At 40.8% G+C, this 20,147-nt stretch overlaps 3 protein-coding genes across 5 annotated transcripts in view; 2 read left to right on the forward strand and 1 right to left on the reverse strand.

Moving 5' to 3' along the window:
* clcn2a (chloride channel, voltage-sensitive 2a) overlaps positions 1-6,799 on the reverse strand; it is a 37,668-nt gene extending 30,869 nt beyond the window's left edge. The window contains exon 1 of the mRNA XM_053329365.1: positions 6,027-6,799. The gene's annotated coding sequence lies outside the window, so the exon portion shown is untranslated. The remainder of the gene's footprint in view (positions 1-6,026) is intronic.
* Positions 6,800-7,595: 796 nt separating this feature from the next.
* On the forward strand, positions 7,596-10,427 carry thpo (thrombopoietin). Of its 3 annotated transcripts, none has more exons than XM_053329848.1 (5): positions 7,596-7,928; positions 7,995-8,145; positions 8,342-8,428; positions 8,555-8,719; positions 9,340-10,427. In XM_053329848.1, exons 2-5 carry the CDS (start codon positions 8,038-8,040, stop codon positions 9,484-9,486), a joined length of 507 nt encoding a protein of 168 aa, XP_053185823.1. In that variant the 5' UTR covers positions 7,596-7,928; positions 7,995-8,037; the 3' UTR covers positions 9,487-10,427. The 3 variants fall into 3 exon arrangements, with proteins under 3 accessions (XP_053185823.1, XP_053185821.1, XP_053185822.1); XM_053329846.1 differs by having other exon boundaries at positions 8,021-8,145; XM_053329847.1 differs by having other exon boundaries at positions 8,021-8,145; positions 9,343-10,427.
* A 931-nt stretch (positions 10,428-11,358) lies between these two features.
* LOC128368971 (solute carrier family 12 member 9-like) lies at positions 11,359-19,199 on the forward strand. The gene is made up of 14 exons (XM_053329906.1): positions 11,359-11,551; positions 12,123-12,257; positions 12,447-12,584; positions 12,674-12,780; positions 13,417-13,618; positions 13,852-13,959; positions 14,999-15,110; positions 15,399-15,556; positions 16,105-16,187; positions 16,498-16,622; positions 16,741-16,933; positions 17,044-17,218; positions 18,017-18,163; positions 18,265-19,199. The coding sequence occupies exons 1-14, from the start codon at positions 11,359-11,361 to the stop codon at positions 19,197-19,199; spliced, it is 2,811 nt and encodes a 936-aa protein (XP_053185881.1).
* The last annotated feature ends 948 nt before the right edge of the window (positions 19,200-20,147 follow it).

Raw genomic sequence — 20,147 nt, forward strand, 5'->3', positions numbered from 1 at the left:
TTTCTCTTTTCTTATCAGTCTCTGGTCTGCCTCTTCTCAGCTCCACCTGCTTCCTCCCTCCATCCCACGAGACGGCGAGGAGGCAGACAGCCACTGCCTATTGTCCCAGAATGCACTGCACCTGACAGCAGCAGTTGTAGCAGCCAGTGACCCATGTGCCCCAACCCTGGTTGCTTTCCAACTGTCAGCCACCTCTCACAAGATCTCACCCGCATCTCCATACAGTTCCCAGAAAAAAACAGATGCTGCCTAAAATAAAGACCTGAGCTTATTTAGATGAAAAAACACACTTCTTTGTTCAGGAAAGTCTTAATTCTTATAAATAGCTTGTTTATTCCCTTGGGATAAAGACTTCAGAGAGGTTAGCGTTGATTGCAAATTGCTTTCTAATAAATTCCCAAGAAATCTGAATGGTGCAATGGCTGAAAGTACAGCATTAATTCTGCTGTACACACAGCATGAATGAAAATTATTTACATATCAAATAGCTGCTTGGTTTTACGCAGCGGGAAATTAGATCATGGCCGTTTGCAATGTAATAATATAACTTCCTCAGTTGTAAGGTCGTTTATATGATAGGTTTATGACACCCACATTATATCTAAATAGAATATCACAGCAATGCTCACTGATTGTAAAACTAACGTACCAACTTTGGGCATGAATTAAAGGATTGATTTGTACCATAGTTTTGGTAAACACTGAAGTCTAACAGCTGCTGATTCTATAAAAAGATTTTTGAGAGAAATCTTTAAATACTTGGGGGAAATGTCATTTTTAGCACAATAGCTGTGAAGGAGAAGATGACATTTCTGTGCTGCTTCCTCCTGGAGAACTTATCAGACAGATCTCTATTGTCTTTATCTGCTCCATGTCATCTGCTCTGTCCTGCTACAGTACCAATGTTCCTGTGCTGCCAACAGTCAAGCAAATGTGCGACTGAAAATCCTCTGAATTTTACTGATGGCAGACAATAACACACAGAAGATCCTTTGTCAACACTACAGTCCAATTTTAGACTGCAAATACACTTGGAAGAAACTCTGTGAGCTTGTACTTATCTGATCAAAATTTGTGGTTATCTATCTCTACGTGTCAGTCAGTTTTCCAAGAGGAGAACACAGACTTTGTTTCACCTGAGGGGTTTGATGAATAATGCTGCCACTCTGTACTTCGAAAGGATCGGGACACAAGATGTACAATTGCTTGCATGTGCAGAAACACACATTCATCTATTTTTGGGTAATAGACTGGGATGCGGGGAGTGAATGATAAAGCCATTGATCAGAGTGTTGTGGTCAGAGGAGAGGGAGGGGGCAGACAGCACGTTCCAAGCCACAGTGACTACGACTGCCATTTTACATTACTATTGATCTTTACTCTGAGACACACAGCACGGCATCGATCTTCACACAAACAGAAAAGGCACATCTGCACCTCTTGGGACCACGACAGCCATGCTAAGACAGACTGACTGACTGACAGAACTCTCATCATGCAAACACACATGTGCACAGACACAAAACAAATGGGGAAAAGAAGAGGAAAGAAAACTCTGCAGTCACACAAATCAGGCTGTGAGGACACTTTGAGCCACCGGTTTGCATGACTGCCTGTCAATCTGTCTGTCTCCCTCTGCAGATATAGACATCCCTGTGTGAAGTGCTCCAGGGTATCACTGTCAGTCCTGCTATGAAATGAGTGGGGAAAACTGGTGCATGAGCCAATTAATATTCAGAAACACTCCAATTTTAGTTGATAAGAAGAAGGGGCCGCTCAAGCAAACAGGAAGGGGCTGGGGGGGAAGATAGATGAGGGGCATGAGGAGGGACAAGATCTGCAGGAGAAATGGAGGAGATAAGGAAGACACGGGACGTGAGCGAAATACATTAATGCTCAGTGGGCAGAGTCAGCCTCTAATCTTATGTTTCAGGAATATTAACATCTTCGTAATGGCCCATTAGGCCATCAATAAAGTGATCAGAGATAGCGCTACATACATTCTTCGAGCTGAACAAATTCATCTGATGTGGTTAGGTGAAATGTAAATAGATAAGAATTAATTATGAAGGTGGGCGCAGACAGAGGCTGAGAGTGATGCTGCACCTGTGGATCAAGGTGAATGAATGGAAAGGGAACAAGGGATAGTGATTTCACACAAGGCAGCTACAACTGAAGGAAATCTGACAAAAAGACCCTGACAATAGGAAATACATATTATTTTTTGGAACATTTTTTAAAGGACTGTTTATTAAAGCTGCACTCAGTCTCCTCCAGCGGGACAGCAGCGAGCAACCAGCAGCTGTGCCTCCATCCTCTGACCGACCAAGCATCCTTCAGAGCTCTACATGGCCGACACATGACTTAAAGCATCATCTATGACCTAATACCGAAACTCACCAAAGTTTGCTGGTACTGAAGCGTCCGGTTTTCGGCCTTGTCCTTCACCATTGTCGCAATATCCTCATTAAGACACCCGATCCGAGAGTAGGCCGCTAATTAGTCTGCGGAGGAGGACTCGGCACGGCTGCCTGCCGTCGCATGTGTGGTGTGTAACAGGTTTCTTATCATGAGCCCCCCTGTACGATGCAAAGCCACCGATGTGTGTGTGTGTGTGTGTGTGTATGTGTGTCAGAGGAGAGTACAGCCGGCTGTCGCCTCGAAGCAGCGCTGGCTGTGGTTTGACTGCAAAACACCGCCTCCCTCCTCCACTCACTGTGCTGCCGTCTCTCTCTGGAGTTACTGGACTTGATGATGTTCGGAGCTTTTAGTGCGGGGGTTGTACGAGCAGGTGCAAGTATAATAAATAGATCAATTATGATGTGTAGCGACGTAGCGTATGTTTCCCCCCCCCCCCCCTTTTATTCTTCTGCGAAACGCAGCTGTCCTTTGCTCCTGATTTGAGTCATCACTGGATTGCTGAAGTGTGATGAGTAATTCACAAGGGTGAGGCTAGTGATGGGTTTAGATATGGCTCCATCAATGCCATAAAAAAACACCTTAAAAAATATTATTATCATTAATGCCTTAGGCCATGCATGTGCTAATTTATGACATATTTGGCTAGTTAGTGCAACCTTCTCACATGTTTATATAAGAAAACACAGATTTTACTAAATGTTGCTCAGGCCATATTTTAAAATACTTTATGTTATCATCATTTTAACTATTTTATGTGTAGTTTAGTTAATAAAAGTAAACCCACACCTGATATAAGGCTCCTTTACATCACAACTGTACTTAATGTAAGTGGCACCAGTATTTTGTGCAGTCAGTGTATAGTGTATACATTTTGTAATCTAAATTTCATTACAGGACTTATGCTTCATAAGGAGTGGGGTGGGGCGGAGTGGGGACACATTTTTAAAAGAGTGCTCAAAATTGATGCAGCAGACACTGAGATAATCCCAAGTATGGCTCAAGCTCCAAAAACTGGATCCAGAATTTCCCCTAATGCAGCTCAAGTCTCTTACCTGCCAGGTAAACATCTGCATCTTTCAAACTCCATGCCTCCAGTTACTTACAAAGCCACACAGGACTCCCTGTGAAATATTGAACTGAACTATATGTCTTAAACCGGTGCAGTGCCCCTTTAAAAACATTTTTTAACGTTCCCATGTTGATGCAATCTGAACGGCGAAAACAGTAACACTCTGACAGGCTTTCATCATGTTGAAGCATGGAAGCAATAAGCAGTCATGCCTTGAGGGGGAATTTTAAGTGATTACTGAATGATGTGTTGTTGTGATGTAGGATATCACAAAAAACAGCAACAACACAAGAGAAATATGAGAAGACTTCAAATGTTTCCCATATACTGTCTCTAGCCTTTTTCAATCTTCCACCATTGAAAAGTACAACAACATTTACTGTCAATTTATCTGGAAAAAAAATTGAAACGAGCCTGAGAATATGAACTTTTATGTCATGTATGAGCTGTGCAGTCAGCAGATCACAACACTCTCCATCTAAAACACCAAATGAGGCTATGACTATTTCACAAATGTGTGATCAGATATTTGTAGAATAGATATTAATACTGTAGTGAGAATCTATGCAATGCTTCATATTCAAATATATTTTACACAGTCATCTAATGTTTGGCTGCCAAGTATCTCCATTAGGAGCATTTCACAGTCAAGTACCTTGCTCATGGGCACCACAACAATCACTTGAGTGTGTTACTTGTTCATAGCTCCTTTCGTATGCCATAAACTGAACTGTTGGTTCATGCCTATGTTAGTACATGCAGTGTTGCAGAAGCTCTCCTCAGGGGAGTTTGTATCCAATACTAAAAGCTCTCGCATGAAGGCTTGTTGCACTTTCAGATCATTTCCTCTGATGACACATGTATTATAATACTGCAAGCGCATCTTGATGGGCTTTCACTGAAGGCTCTTGAACGGTGCTACTTACTGGCAGTGAAATCTATTGCACTGAAAGATGTGGCGCCAAGTGAGACTCATACCTGAAAGATAACCACTGTTCCAAGGATTCACTGCTACCTTTTCAGGAGCCAAACATCCTTCATGTTTACCAATGTCTCCGCAGTCAAATGGAAATGTAAAATTTTCAATTCACTGGGAGCAATCCAAAAGCAAATGTGCTACCTTTCTCGTTCCGAGAATTGTTTTTAAAATGAGCAACTGCAGGACACTAATGAATTCAAGCTTTAAACAGATGGCACGACATTAATCAATTTAATTGGTCACATGCAGGCGAGCCTGGGTTTGAATATCAAACTCTCTGATCTTTTACAGGTTAAAAGACCAAAATTCCTCTGGGAGTCACAGCCTCTGAATGGCTGACAGATAAAACAGTCCTGCATAGGACTGCAGCTGATTGGCTGTTACGAAAGGCAACCAGTTCAAAGCATTGGACCACAAGCACCGGAATGAAACAGGGCCCCTGAGACCACTGAGTGATGGGGTGGATTTCACCCAAAAACACATGAACACACTCACTATGTAAATTTCAATCTAATTATTCATGCACTTCAGGTTCATATGCATGTTGGGCATAGAGCTTGTTGACACGTCATCTCATAACTGAGGGTAAAAGGATGTCACCGACTTCATTTTATCAGAGAGCTGGAAGCCACACACAGGCAGACGTAGTGTCGCCCCGACAGCAGAGGAACTGGGTGCTCTGCAGCCCCAAGCACCAGCACACTAACCCACATCTCCATCTCTACAGGATCCTTTAGAAATACACCAACCACCTCTGCATGGAGGCCATTTAGTACCAGCATACGAGGAAAAATATCATGTCCCCCAGGATTATTATTATTATTAAGATTATTACATGCATACATAACAATACATAATCGAAAAGTTGCAGATTTATTTTTGACTAATCTATTAAAAGACTAATCCTTGCAGCTCTAATGTCTCCTGCCCTGCCTATGTGTGTGAAAGTAAAGAAAAAGTTAACTTCCATATGTAGAGAAAGCATGAGATATTGGTCCTCAGTCTAAACATTATTTTTATGTTGGTTCTGATTACAAGTAAGGCAAACATTGATTTACTGTGTTGTACTGCTGAAGAAACAAATGAACGAGATTGTGCATTTGTTACATTTAGAAAGGTCATAGAGTTTTGAGACAGTTTTTTTCATTCATACTTCTTTTTAAATCATGGGCCAAAACGCCTTTCAATTGACACATTAGACAGACGTGTGTGCGTTTCTTACACATTCATTTTACTGCATTACATGTACAGTATTACAGGGACCTTGAGTCCTTGATGCGCAACATCAGGTTGTACAACCACCTGTGCCCCTTTCTGTTTTTTGTGGCAAGTTTCTCAATTGTTAGACATTCTTGTTGGATAGACCTAGTATAATATATTCAAGCTGTCGGGAAATAATGACAAAATAAAACCAGAATACCAGAAATAATACCATAACCTAATCAGACCTTCAATTGCAATTTGTCCTTGAGCCAGATATTGACAAAGTTACAGAGACATATGCATTTAACACTTTGAAGAGAGAAAGGAGACAGTGTCAGTGCACAGCATACTTACGTTTTCCCCAGGGGCCGCTTCCTCTTCTTTTTTTCTTGTCTCCTTCTCGGGCTAATGATTCAAAAGCGTCAGCTGTGTCCCTCCATTGCGCCTTGGCGGAACGATGACTTAAATCAAAGGGCACACAGCTACAGGTTGCAGCGCACACCTAATGGTTGATGTGGTCGGGCAGCTGATGACTCCTGGAGAATCAGACTTAAGACCAACGGAGAAAAATATCCGTAGATCCCAGAGACTGGCCTGTTGCTGATGCGCAATCCATACAGTACCGCGCCAAAGTTGTCAACACGGCGCGTAATTGCCGGTTTTGCGCCTCCACAGCAGCGCACAGCGGCGCAGGCAGCTACTGGCTGGCTTTGGAGACCAGGAAAGACAACAGCCAGCCGCCTGACAGCGCAGCTGCATGGGGTTGTGAGGCAAAGCAACTCTATGATAAGATGCTACAGTCTCCTCTTCGGCTCCAGTTGAGGTGGGAGGGAGACAGCGGGGTACCTGGTGTCGTGTCCGTGATGCAATGCGGGTACTGACAGTGCCATGGCCCGCAGTTTCCTCCTCGTGTGCAGAAATCCAGGCGCTCCGGTCATTATCTGCGGAGCCGCGGCGCACATTTGTCTTAATTAACGGCGGTCGGGATTGTCTGCAGAAAGAGGAGCAGTCTTGGAGAGCGAAAAGGACAACATGCGTTTCATGTTCTTGCCCCCTCTCTTTCTCTGCATCTCTCTCTCTCTCTCTCTCTCTCTCTCTCTCTCTCTCTACCCTTGTATGTGACAACACACGCGCGCACACTTTAGGGTCTAATTTTAGGCGTCATGCGTCCTAATCGGCACGCATAAAGAGCATGCGGGCGCAAATAAAAGAGGGCAGGAGCTCAGTCAATGTCCAATCTGAGGTGTTGGGGTGAGCACATGTGTCTTAAATGAGGATGGATGGTGCATTCCCCCATGTTTTCTCTTGCCCGTGCTTTTGACATATAATAGCCTACGTACTCAACCCCCTATGGCAATTGAATTGGAGACACCTCGTCTTCCAGCTGCGCCCCCAGGTACAACCCGATGGATGATTGAATATATCCGGGTGAAGACCGCTTGTTCACTTCTCCTCCTGACTGATACTACAACTAATAAGGCTATTAAACAATGCTGGGACAGATAATCACGTCGGCTGTGATTTCCAATGGTCAGAAAAGACCACAGTCCTGACACATAAAGCAGCTTAGCCTAATTATAAAGTTACAAAATAAAAAATAAATAAAAATACATAGACTGGACAGTAATCTGACTTGTCTTATATGGTACATTAATAACCTTCAACACAGAACCATCAGGTACGTGCATTATCAGACAGTCACACACAGGCTACACAAAGCTTAAACACACACACACCCACATGCTGTATGTGGGTTGTGTATCTCCCTCTGACATCATTAGATGAACCCAAGCTACTACTGGCCAGAAGAAACCTTGTCACAAAGCAAACAGCCACCAGCAGTAGTGACTGGATTACATGTCAGCTGTGTAAATTAAGTCTTACACAATAATAAATCATTAACCTTTTAGTCAGCAAGCATGATGTCCCCTTAACGCTCGGAAAACAAACTCTAGCCAAAACGAAACTCAGAAACAGCTCTGTAAATATCATCAAATGTAACTTTCACTCTATAGCATTTTGTTATGTTGCGTAGCAGGGAAGTTGGGGTGCATCCTGCTCTCAGGCTAGATAACACTTGCACTTCCCACTGCTGAATGAGAAGGTGGGAAATCAAGTAGTGAAAAGACACAAAAGGACACGCAGCTCTTCTTTCGTGAGATACAGAGGACACGGGGCATTTTCCACCTGGCACATCTCTTAATGGAACAAATGTGGACTCATCAGGAGTGGCCAAGCGGGGCATGGCTTTAAGCAGTGAGTAGTGAGCCTAAAATTTTTTAACTCCTGGTGATTTTAATACACTTGTTATAAACTGAACAGGTTGGCTTGTTTATGTGTCTGTCCAGGACTGCTCCTGCTCTGTATGGTAGCCTCTGAGATGTGGGATGCCGAGACCAAGCCCATAGACTTTGTGTGTAATAGAGCTGCCAGGAGGGCTATGAATATTGTGGCAGAGCTGCAGAGTGCACTGGTGAGGACATGACTGTCTCTGAGCATTGGATAAATACATTTTCTCCACATTTCTGTTTCTCTCTTCCTCCTGCTGGGGCAATATATCTCATCCTTCCCCCACCTGTTTGTTGTTGCCTGTCCTCACCCATCAGTCTGTCTCTGTGCTGTCCAACTGTTTGATTTCACCTGCATCTTCGATATCTTCACCCTGGCAGAAAGACTGTAATGACTCAATGACCCTCTCCACACCAGTTCAGCTACCCTGCACCGAGCTTCACGTAGCATCTTGGGAAAGCAAATCTGTATGTTGGCACATGTATGAATCCAAAATCCTCAACTACCGAAGATTTCTTACATAATGTTTATTATACTCGTTTATTAAGTGTTTAATGATTTCTTTCTGTGTGTGTCTTTATGTGTTACTACAGCACCAGGAGAGAAGAGGAGACATAAGTGCATCCTTGAGGCTTCTTATTGAAGGTGTGAAGGTTATGAGGGCTCTCGGTCAGCCAGGATGTGGTGCTTTGCTGCTGCAGAGACTGGAGCACAACATCAACAACTACCTGCTCATTCTCACACACCTTCAGCTGAGTGTAAGAGGCCATCACTGTGACATACTACACGCTAACCACTGCACAAACAAATCCAGTTAGCACTTATGCTGTGATTTGCTGGTTACATTAATATGCAACCTAAACTTTCATTTAAAAAAAATCTAAGCATCTAGATGCCTTTTGACCTGCAACTCACTAAATCAGCACTAACTGGGTTCAGTCTATCACTCACATAAACACACATCAAACACTTCACAACAAACAGAGCCAAGTAAAACTCATCAGAGTGTTGATGCATGAAGCTTTATCACTTTCCTGTTGAAATATCCTGGTTTCTCATAAATCTGTGGCTTTCGGAAAATATCTGTGCTCGGGGAGTGATGAGGTGACGTTGTGTGACCCCGAGCCTTCCTTCCTCAGGACAAGAAGAAGATAGGCGCGCATACTTTCCAAATGAGACAGTTGTTCTTGAAAGTCACACAAGTGCGAGATGGATGTCCTCTGATCTGTGTCTTACATAATATCCTCAAATTGGTTAATTCAGAATTCTATTCTGAATAGAATAATTTCGTTCTGTTTTTCTCAAAAATTGGTTGAATTTCCAGTCTGTGATTTGTTTTAAAAACCCCTTTCAATGTTGTATTTCTTGTGTGGACCAGCAGGGGCCTGTAGAGAACCCAGAATTGTCTTGTGTTCCTGGAAGCACCAAGAGTCTCAGCACAGTCCTGTTGAACTACAACCGTCTGATCTCAGGCAAACTGGAGCGGTTCATGATTAAGCTGGAAGACAGATGCACTCCCCTGTGACAAAAGGATAACTTCATTGGACCAGGTGTTCTTCACTTACGGAGGAACAATTTCAACTCTGCAGGAGCCCGAGGTCAATAAAAGGAGAAATGAAAGTCCACCAGAGCAAAACAGCAGGAGTGATCAGGATTTGCTCGTCTTCAACCTTCTCTGCTGGTGCAACTACAGCTGAAGAAATAGAGGGAAATGAAAGACATCAATATGAACATTATGGATAAATGAATGTAGATAATAGGCATACAGTTTCATATCAAGATACATAGAACAAGGGATGCTTTGAATTAAGCACTTAGTCTATAGAACAAATACAAGCCTACAATGTACTAAAAAGTCAAAAGCAGGTAGTTTTCTTTTTTGTAGCCTACAGGCAGCTTCTTTGTGTACCCTCTGTGACTGGATATAAACATTTCTGCTTTGTCCTGAATTGTTGTAAATACTCTCAGAGGTTGTTGCACAGCACTGATCACCTGACCAAAACAGAAATGTCCTCTGGGTTGTCTGGATTCATGTTTTTATGCCGGATTTACTTTTGCTCTTTTGCTCTGCTATGCAGTTACCAATATTAGCCAGACAGTCTTTGCAAAAGTGCAAAATTTATAGCTGCTACCAATTTAAATCTGCATTTAAAATACTGAATGGAAACTGGAAAGTATTGCTAGACCTTTTTGGTATGGGTTAATTATTTAAGGAGAGTTTATTCTCATTGCACTTCTAATTTCTGTTTACATTTTTACTTTAAAGGTTATTAATTTGCTGTAATGCTCATGTTCCTCTGTGTTGCCTTTTGTCTATATATGGAAATTTTATGTCATGTTTCTATGCAAATTTCTGATGTAAATATCCAGATTTTGCATCAATGTTGTTCAACTTTAGCCTTATATTAATAAGAATGCTGTGTATGATATAAAATACTTATTCAATTAATATCATCCAGTATAATATTCAACAAACTGACTGGTTTCTTAAAATGAGTTATTTATTTACTAATTGGTTTATATAGTTTCTTAATGATGTAATTTTTTGCTGCTGTTTGTCAACAACTTTGCATGCATGGTTGACAAATAATTTTGAAGCTAGACGGTGAATTAATCAAAGTGAATCTGTAACTGATTGAATGAACCAATTAATAATACCAATTACCAGTTGAATTACAGTTACTTATGAAAATCTTGATGATTACAAAGAGGTTACATCTGAAGTCAGACCTTTAAGATTTTGCTAAATTTACATTTTTTAACATATTACTGAATACATATATTGCTGTTTTTAATTCTTTGAAAACAATATATTTTTTATATTTTGTAAATCAATCATGGTGTGGGCTTATTTGGAGCACACATGGTCTTAAATGGTGTCACAGTACCAATTATTATAGTATATATTATAATAATCTTTATTTCATTTTCCAAAATCTACATGAACTAAGGAATACATTTTCAAATGTGAGATAAATCTTACTTTATAAGAACTCATCTCCCTTATCAATCACGTCAGTATCCATGAAAAACACTTGAACTTATATCTTGGTTGAAAACAGCTAGAAATGTATAGTAATATATAATAATTTAATAAGTTACATTACTTTGATTAAGTAATTGAAATAGTTAGATTACTTATTACATTTTAAACAGGGTAACTAGTCATCTGTAACCTATTACATTTCCAAAGTAGCCCTCCCAACCCTGTTCATTATCAAACCATCCATCCATGCCCTCAGCAGCAGGTGAACTGGCCTCAGTCTGAAAACACTGCAGCACAGACGTCACCATAGCTACAGAGTCTGACGCTGACGTCATAACTGAGCACGTGCGTGGTAAATTGGTGCTTTTCGGTTGGTACCAGCAGTCGTTAATCACCGTTAACCCAACCGCCATGACAGAAAAGTCTCCTCTCTTAAATTATCGACTCTCCTTCAGCACCGGTTCACAGCCGAAAAATGTACCCAAACCCAGCCGAGATAAGGGGGGCAGAGACGGCAAAACCACCCGAAAGCTCGGAGTGGTTTTTGGAGTTGTTATCCCAACTTTACTGTCCATGTTTAGCGTCGTTGTGTTCCTGCGAATCGGTGAGTATAGAAGGGAGTAATGGTGAGCTTAAAATACACAAATACACAAACAAGCGCGGCTATAAAAATATAGAGAACTGGTCATTTTAATTAACTTGTCTCAGGTTTGAACTTTTCCCTCTCCAAGGCCTGCTTCCAACAAGTATCCCTTCTTGATTGATTGATTTAATTAATTAATCAGTCAATCAGTAAAATGTGGCAAAAGTGTGGGAAATTGCCACCACAGTTTTCCAGAGCCTTAAAGGACATCTTCAAATCATTTGTTTGGTCTGACCAATAGCCCTAAAACCGAGATATGACAATGGTGTAAAAACAGAAAACACAGTAGAAGCTGGATTAATGATTGACGATTTTTTTTTTTGAGAAATTATTGAGTTGTTAATGGATTTTCAAAAACTTGTTCTGTTGGACTAATCAATTAATTGTTTCAGCTCTTACTTTTACATTATTTTTGTCTACATCATAAATACTTCAGTAGAGAAGTCGAACAGTGTTTTTATTTTTTTGTTTTTAAATTACATCCCTGAGGTAATTACTAGGATACATAATGATTTTATCTTACTTCTTGCAGGATTTGTTGTGGGTCACGCAGGGTTCTACGAGTCCATCGCCATGTTCCTGGTGGCCTACTTAATCATCACCATGACCGTCCTTTCTGTCTGTGCCATTTCTACCAATGGGGCTTTAGACGCTGGAGGGGCCTACTGTATCCTTCAGATTTGAAGCAGAGTTAAGCTGTAGCCATATTCTCGACCACTCTACTTATTTGATTTATTCACCAATGGCACAGATCCACTCTTGTTCTGAACCTGACCCATGGTTGATCTGGGATAGGTATCAAGTTAGTTTATATTTACGAATCTGGAGTCAGAAATTTCTCATCTTGAACACTTAGATATGATCAGTCGAGCCCTGGGTCCAGAGTTTGGTGGCAGCATTGGCATCATGTTTTTCTTGGCCAATGTGTGCGGCAGTGCGCTCTATGTTTTGGGCCTGGTTGAAGCTATCATATCTACCTTTGGAGTTCCAGAAGGTAGGTTGTAATAGCAAGATACTGTGAGGTTTCAGGACGTATGTTTGTGTCGATATATGAACTAACTCTCTTAGTGTGCCCATCTACAGTGGGTGCAGCTGTGATTGCAGGTCCCTATCAGGTGTTGCCTTCAGGATACTGGTGGTCTCTGCTTTATGGCACTGGTCTGCTCCTCCTGTGTTTCATTGTCTGCTTGGTGAGGCTCAACAACACTTTGTTTAAATTATGATACATTCAGTCAGCCAATGTATTCACTAAGGAAAGGCCCATGGGGTGATGAAAAGTTGACCCTCTTCAGAGCAGGATTGGCCTTAGCAAATTTAATTTGAAGAGAGATCATCAGTACACAATTGCCTTTTTTGCTTCAGTGTGCCACAAGAGGAAGATGTTAATGTAGCTGTTCAACTATTATGTATACAAGAGTAACATTTGGCCTGATAATGGTGCTAATGGAAAAGGGGTTACTATAAAATTCATCCACTCTGAACCATTAATATCTGCAAGCAAATTTAATGACATCCATTTTTCTTTTCTTGTGCCAAATTGACAAACGAGAAATGTGCACTTGACAGGTATGCTATAGGGGACATGTCCATCATCATTAATCAGCCTCTGAGGCCCATGCGTATTCAAAACATATCTTTTGCCAATATAGCCGCAAGGTTTTTTTAATGTCTTGCTCTGGACCAAGACATTGGATGGATGTATACACTCACCATGGACTTACTGAAAGCACTGTCTTGGTAGCCTGTTGCTAATGCGAGGGGAAAAAAAACTTGTTTGTTGTTATTATCTGTAAGTAATTCTCCATTCAAATGATTTATGATTACAGGTAGGAGCCAGTATCTATGCCAAAGCCACTTTCATCATCGTCATCATAGTCACAACTGTCCTGGCTTCCATTTTCATCAGTTTTTTTATTATGGGGCCAAGGGTGGTGATTCTGTCAGGTACTTCTGTTCTCAATAGTACTGGCCTGACCAATGCCAGTTATACTGGCCTCCGACTCCATACCCTGAAGGGAAACCTCTTGCGTAAGTGTTACAGTGCCACAGGCTTTAATGAAGTAAAATCAATTCAAACAGTGGTAGACCTGCAGAAAAAAAACATTATAATATTGGCTCTTATTTGTTAGTTCAGGAATTTGATCTGTGCAAACAAGAAAGGGGGGAAAAATGAAGTATTGGTCCCATGTGCCGTATATCCCTGTTGATTGTATAAGAGATCCCTGACCTGTATAAATAATACATTGTGTTATTCTTCCTAGCCAATTACACAGTAGACTACACCACTCATGCCATGATGAGTTTTGCCACAGTTTTTGCTGTCATGTTCAATGGCTGCACCGGAATCATGGCAGGCTCCAACATGTCAGGTAAGATGGTTTTAGAATAACTTGAATAAATACATTTGAAAGGTAAACAAAGAGTCTTTATTTCTAGTTATGTGCCTCTTGATGATGGGAATACCCTGTAGCTTTGTCCCACTTCAGGGGCTGGATCCCACAACACTCACAAAATATGAAGTATGGACCCTCAGGGGACCCAAAGGCCTACCTAGTTCTGCACCTTCTCCCCAAATCAGATAGTTTAGCCTTATAGAGTCCAAACTCTAGTGTGCATGCATGTTAAGAACATTTCTAAGTTTATCACCAAGAAGTTGACCTCAAACAGCTGACCCACCAGCTGCAAACTGGTACATGTTTCATAATGACTAGAACTGCAATGATTAGTTTGTTCATCAATTAGTTGCCAACTTAAATTAATCAGTAATTGTTTTTGTTAATAATTTAATTGTTTTGAGTCACTTTTTAAAAAGAAGAAATGCTCCACACCCTCCAATTCCAGATACTTAAATGTGATTTATTTTCTTTAGTCTTCTGTGTTAGCAAACTGAGAATCTTTGGGTTATGGACTATGGCTCAGGACAAAAGAGGACATTTGAGGATGTCTTTGAGAAACAGTAATTGACATTTTTGGATGTTTTATAGACCAAACAACTATTTGATTAATAGAGGAAATAACTAAAGTATAGATGTATTGATACTGAAAGTATTTTTTAGTTTCAGTCCTAATATTAAACTGAAGTTGACATTAAGAAGTTAAGATGTTTAACTTCAACACATTGTGGACAAATGTGAAATTATATACTTTGATTAACTGGATGTTGCACCGTTGCACCTTGTGGTTGTGATTTTTTTCTTTTCTACCATGTGCCATTATATTTAAGTGATTTGTGACCACAGATTAAGACTAGTCTAGAAATGTGGACTTTGGTAGATCCAGCCCCAGATTTTAAGAAACACTGCAAAACAGTGTAAACATCTGGGGAAGGCTGAACTTTGACACAGCTTCAGTAAGGTGTTAATGTATGTGATTTTATGAAAGCAGAAACATCTGTTATGTGCTCTCCAGGTGACCTGAAAAACCCCAGCTATTCCATACCAAGAGGAACCCTGGCAGCTGTTCTTATAACTTTTGTCACATACAATCTGCTAAGTCTGCTGGTTGCGTCGTCCTGTGAACGGTTAGAGACACACACACACACACACACACAGACTCAGTCAAATGTACTTAAACTTCTGTACCAAACTGCCCATAATACCCATATTACTTGCATATTTACTTTTGATCAGTCTGATTTTTGAACAAGTTGTTGCATTAAAGAAGTTTTGCTTATGCGTATTTATTTATCTTTATTTATATTTTGGTTTGTGCACATGTCAAGTTATTTATACTTTTTAAAAAAAAGCAGAATCATTAATATAGGTTATTGACATTTATGACTTATTTCATACTTATCCATCATCCTCAGTCACCTTCTCCAAAGAGATTACAGTTTCCTGCGAGATATCAATATATGGCCGCCCATGGTGACAATCGGCATTTACTCCTCTACCGTGTCTGCTGCCATGAGTAATCTGATAGGAGCTTCCAGGATCCTGTATGCCCTGTCCAAAGACGACCTGTTTGGTGAGATCCCTGAAAAACGTGTCTTGCTGTCCAATGTTTACAATTTGTTTTGCCTGTAAAGTTTTAGAATTGCATACAAGGACTTACGTAGAAGTCAAATTACTAAATGTTTATTGGCAGAGTGGAGTTTTAGCTGATGTGGCGTCTGACCGTTTTTGTAGAGAGAAGGATTTACTACTGATTGTTTAGATGATTATCACTGCTAAATAGTTAATCCAGAGTATATGAAAGCATATCCAACTCCAGCTGGTCTTCAATAAAGCTGAGTCAACATTTTAATAATCAGCCATCTGTTGAAATAGGCCTCCATCTCAAATGTAAGAAAGTGACTCTTGTTTTTTATTTAATCATGTCTCATTTTTTCTAGTGATGGCATGGTAATTTGGAAAGCATCATTTGACAACAGATGGCTTTATTTTCTCAGAAGGGGGAAAAAAAGCCCTCATTATGTGTTTGCCAGGGTAGAATGACTTGTTGTTTGTCTGGTTTAAGACCATGAGCAGTGACAGACAAGAGACTGACTTTGATGATGATTCAAACCTCTACAGGTGGTGTCCTGGCTCTGGCAAGGAAAACATCTCGTAGTGGGAACCCCTGGGCCTCAGTGCTCATCTCCTGGTTGTTTGTGCAGGTACAACATAACAGTAGCAATGCTTTGGCTGCATCCCAAACCCTACATATGGGGAGTTTTAGGTTTTTTAAATATATTGTTCTTGGTTACACTAAGTTATTAGTTATTTTAATGAGGTTATACATTTTACACAAATTCATATTTTGCAACATAAGTAACAGGTTTCTCTTTTCTTTTACATTTCTGTAGTAAAACTATATTTACAGCAACAAAAATAAAGATCTATGAGGCCTTGGGTTTCTTTAAAATGTGTTTTTTTTTTCTTTTTTTTATGTAGGGTCCAATTAATGTTCTTTCCTTCTGCCACTAGGTGGTGCTGTTTACTGGGAAATTGAACACTATTGCCGGTATTGTAACTATCTTCTTCTTGATGGTGTATGCTGCTGTAAACCTGGCCTGCTTGGCTCTAGAATGGGCCTCTGCACCAAACTTCAGGTACAGTACAGCATGTTGCAGTGAGTTATGTTTTTATGTAATTTATTTGCACAATCATGGTTGTCAGGGTAATTTTATTTCAATATTCTGTCATCGTTTTCTTTTTTGTCTTATTTAGACCCTCATTTCGTTGTTTTACATGGCACACCTGCACACTCGGCATTCTTGGCTGCCTGGTCATGATGTTCCTGATCAATGCCATATATGCTTTTGCCAGCATAGCATTTATGTTGCTACTCTTGATGTTAATCCACTACCTTGGTCCCATTAGCAACTGGGGCTACATCAGCCAGGCTCTCATCTTCCATCAGGTACACACACACACACACATTGTACACAGACACAGGGTTTTCTCACATTAATCATCAGTGTGATATAAGTATGAATTAATGACTTCATTGTCAATTGTCTTTTCACTCAGGTACGGAAGTACCTCTTGATGTTGGATGTACGCAAGGACCATGTAAAGTTCTGGAGGCCGCAGGTGCTGCTGATGGTGGCAAACCCTCGCAGCTGTGTAGGTCTAATGACTTTCATTAATGACCTGAAGAAGAGTGGCCTTTATGTACTGGGACATGTAAAACTTGGTTTACTAGGTAAGAGACTCTACCCAAAATTTGAATATTTGAATTAAACTTACTCTCTGTACGAGTCTTTGCTTTAATTGCAGTTGAACAGCTGCCTTGGTCCGCTTTAATTCGTGTTACAATATATTCCAAAAGTGATTTATTTTTTACAGTGGAAGAAATTTTTTAAACACTTCTTGCAGTCCAGTCTTGCTGTCCAACTGTGTATGCTCAGTGTATTGAAAACCGTTATATTTTCACCAGAAGACAGCTAGATACACTGCTGACATTTGTTCCTTACAGGGAGCTGCTTACATTTGTATCTAATAACAAACATCAAACAAGCACATGCTTCCCTTGAAGGCATGAGATGGTTCTCTTTTCCAAATGAACGTCTGGGCTCACATTCAGAATCACTCCCAGGGATTGCACTGACATTGAACCAAGTATTAAAAACACACAGCCTCAGAAAAGAATGAGAGTTATTTATGAAGTTTCCAGTACTCACTTTCAGGAAGGAGAATAACTTGAAAATGTTAGACTTGAATATGACAGAAAATGGCACTACGTTGTGTGAGCTTTCAAAGTGGTTTATATTTATTAGCTACCTATCATAGACTGGACCAGAGTGCCAGGAGAGATTTACTAAAATGAGGAAATGGTTCAAATGCTTTTCCTCCTACACCTTTAAAGTAGGACCAAATTTATGTCACTCAGAGAATTTTAGGCCAGTGAACAGTGATATCCTAATCAGAGATGCTTGATGAATACGGGCCCTAATGTCTGTCATTACACATTTGATTTTTTTGTGTCTGTTTGATTCTGCAGATGGGTTGCCATCTGATCCTTTGCAGAGCCATTATAACTCCTGGCTTTCTTTGGTGGACCATCTAAATATAAAGTCTTTTGTTAACCTTACCCTGGCCGCCTCTGTGCGTCACGGAGTTCAGAATCTGCTTTTCATCACAGGCTTTGGTAGGCAAGTTTCCCTCATGCTGTTACTTTCAGTCATTGAACTTAGTCTGTAAACAAGGACATTCTTGACTAAAACACTTGGCACATTTGTTTGTATGTAGGCGGAATGAGGCCAAATACTCTAGTCTTGGGTTTCTATGATGACTGCACCCCTCAAGACCACCTACAAGGCAAAATTCTGTCATCTTCAAGTCTTGGCTTGGATGCAGACTGTCCAACCCCAGACCCCAGTGAACAACAGTCCCCCTTTTTCCCCAGTGTGCGGGATGTTGGGGAAGCCAGAGACTTTCAAGAAGAGGAATATGTGTCAGTAATTGCTGATGCTGTAAAAATGGGGAAGAATGTGGCACTGGCCCGTTACTTCAACCAGTTCAACCGGGAAGAAGCCCTAAGTTCAGGAAGAAAGATTGGGGCCCATCGAAGCAGGACTGGGCCATTTGTTGATGTGTGGCCTCTGAATCTGCTTCAACCTGACAACCATGGCTATGTTGATGTCTGTTCACTGTTCCTGCTGCAGCTGACTGGTGTGCTTCATGAAACCAGGGCCTGGAACCAGGCAAGACTACGCCTGTTCCTGTGTGTGGAGGCTGGTTGCAGTCTGCAAGAAGAGGAGCAGACAAAGCTCCGGGTGATGTTAAAGGAGCTGAGGATCTCAGCTCAGGTGCAGATGGTACTTTGGGACAAGGTGGTGGCATTGCACTGGCGGAGACGAGGAAGTGAAAGGGAAGAACGGTCTGCACAGGATGAAGAGAGGAGGGAGAAACAAGAGGTGGAGGATGCTGAAAAGGAAGAAGTTACACAAAAGTTCCCTAACAATGCTGCTCAGCTGACAGATGAATATATCTGTGCAGTCAACAATCTGATTCGCCAACATGGAGCCCCGCAGCCTGCTGTGCGTTTCCTGTATTTGCCACGCCCACCAGCAGACACAAGCCGTTACCGTGCCTACCTGCACCAGCTGGACTTGTTGAGTCAAGACCTGGGTCCAACATTGCTTATTCATGGAGTCACTCCTGTGGTCACGACTCACCTTTAGACTTTTACAATCAAATTTTAATCAACAAACCTAATCGTGCATTGTTAGGACTGTGCCTGTCGCCACCAATGGCTCCTATTTTTTAAATTGACCTGATATTTAACAGTATCAGATCAGGGACTGATACTGTAGCAATCAGTTTTACAAACCCAAATTTGGTATATACACAGTGCACATTTCCCTTTCAATATGTTAAGACACTTAGGGCTGTAAGTTGACTTAATGATACAGAGTATACTAATGTTAGATGTTTAAAATAGGTGAAATTATGAATGTTTTAGGCTGTTAAATCATCACTTGGAGATAAGTTATAATGAAATATTTGCACATTTTGTTGGGTGAAAGGAGAGGTCCTCAGTTCCTTCTTAGTAAAGTAAGAGGAGGTTTTTAGGCCAGTGCTTTTGCTTTACTTTTCATAACTTTGCTTAAAGTAGTTTGCACATGTGTATTGAACTTTTCTTTTTGTACTTTTAATGGAACAATAATTAAATTGTTTTTATATTACCTCAAGTTTCTTTCTTATGATTCTGATAATTGAGCAAAGAAAGATCTACAACCAATAAATAACTATTCGTTAATGGTCACTGATTTTACAGCTGAAGCAATGGTTAAATCCATTTTTTGTGAATTTAGAGCTTGCTGAGCCATATGTGAATCTTGCCTGTCTTGCCTGCAGAGGGCGATGTATGCCTAGTTACATGACTGGTGATGATAGACTAAGTCTGAACAAAGCTCAAAGCCCTCACAAGTTGGTTCAGTGTAGTAGTAGTAGTGCTAATGCTGAAGTCTGTATGAGATATGTTGTACTTTGGGTATAGATTAATCTGTGTAGCCTTATCACTGACTGAGCACAAAGTATCACTGATCTTCAGGTTGGCCATTTACTTTCTTGTTGTCATGCTGGAAATAACATTTCTATCTCAGAATAATATTTGCATGTGTCCTAGA

Source organism: Scomber japonicus, chromosome 12 (genome assembly GCF_027409825.1).
Source record: "Scomber japonicus isolate fScoJap1 chromosome 12, fScoJap1.pri, whole genome shotgun sequence".
Lineage (NCBI taxonomy): Eukaryota > Metazoa > Chordata > Actinopteri > Scombriformes > Scombridae > Scomber > Scomber japonicus.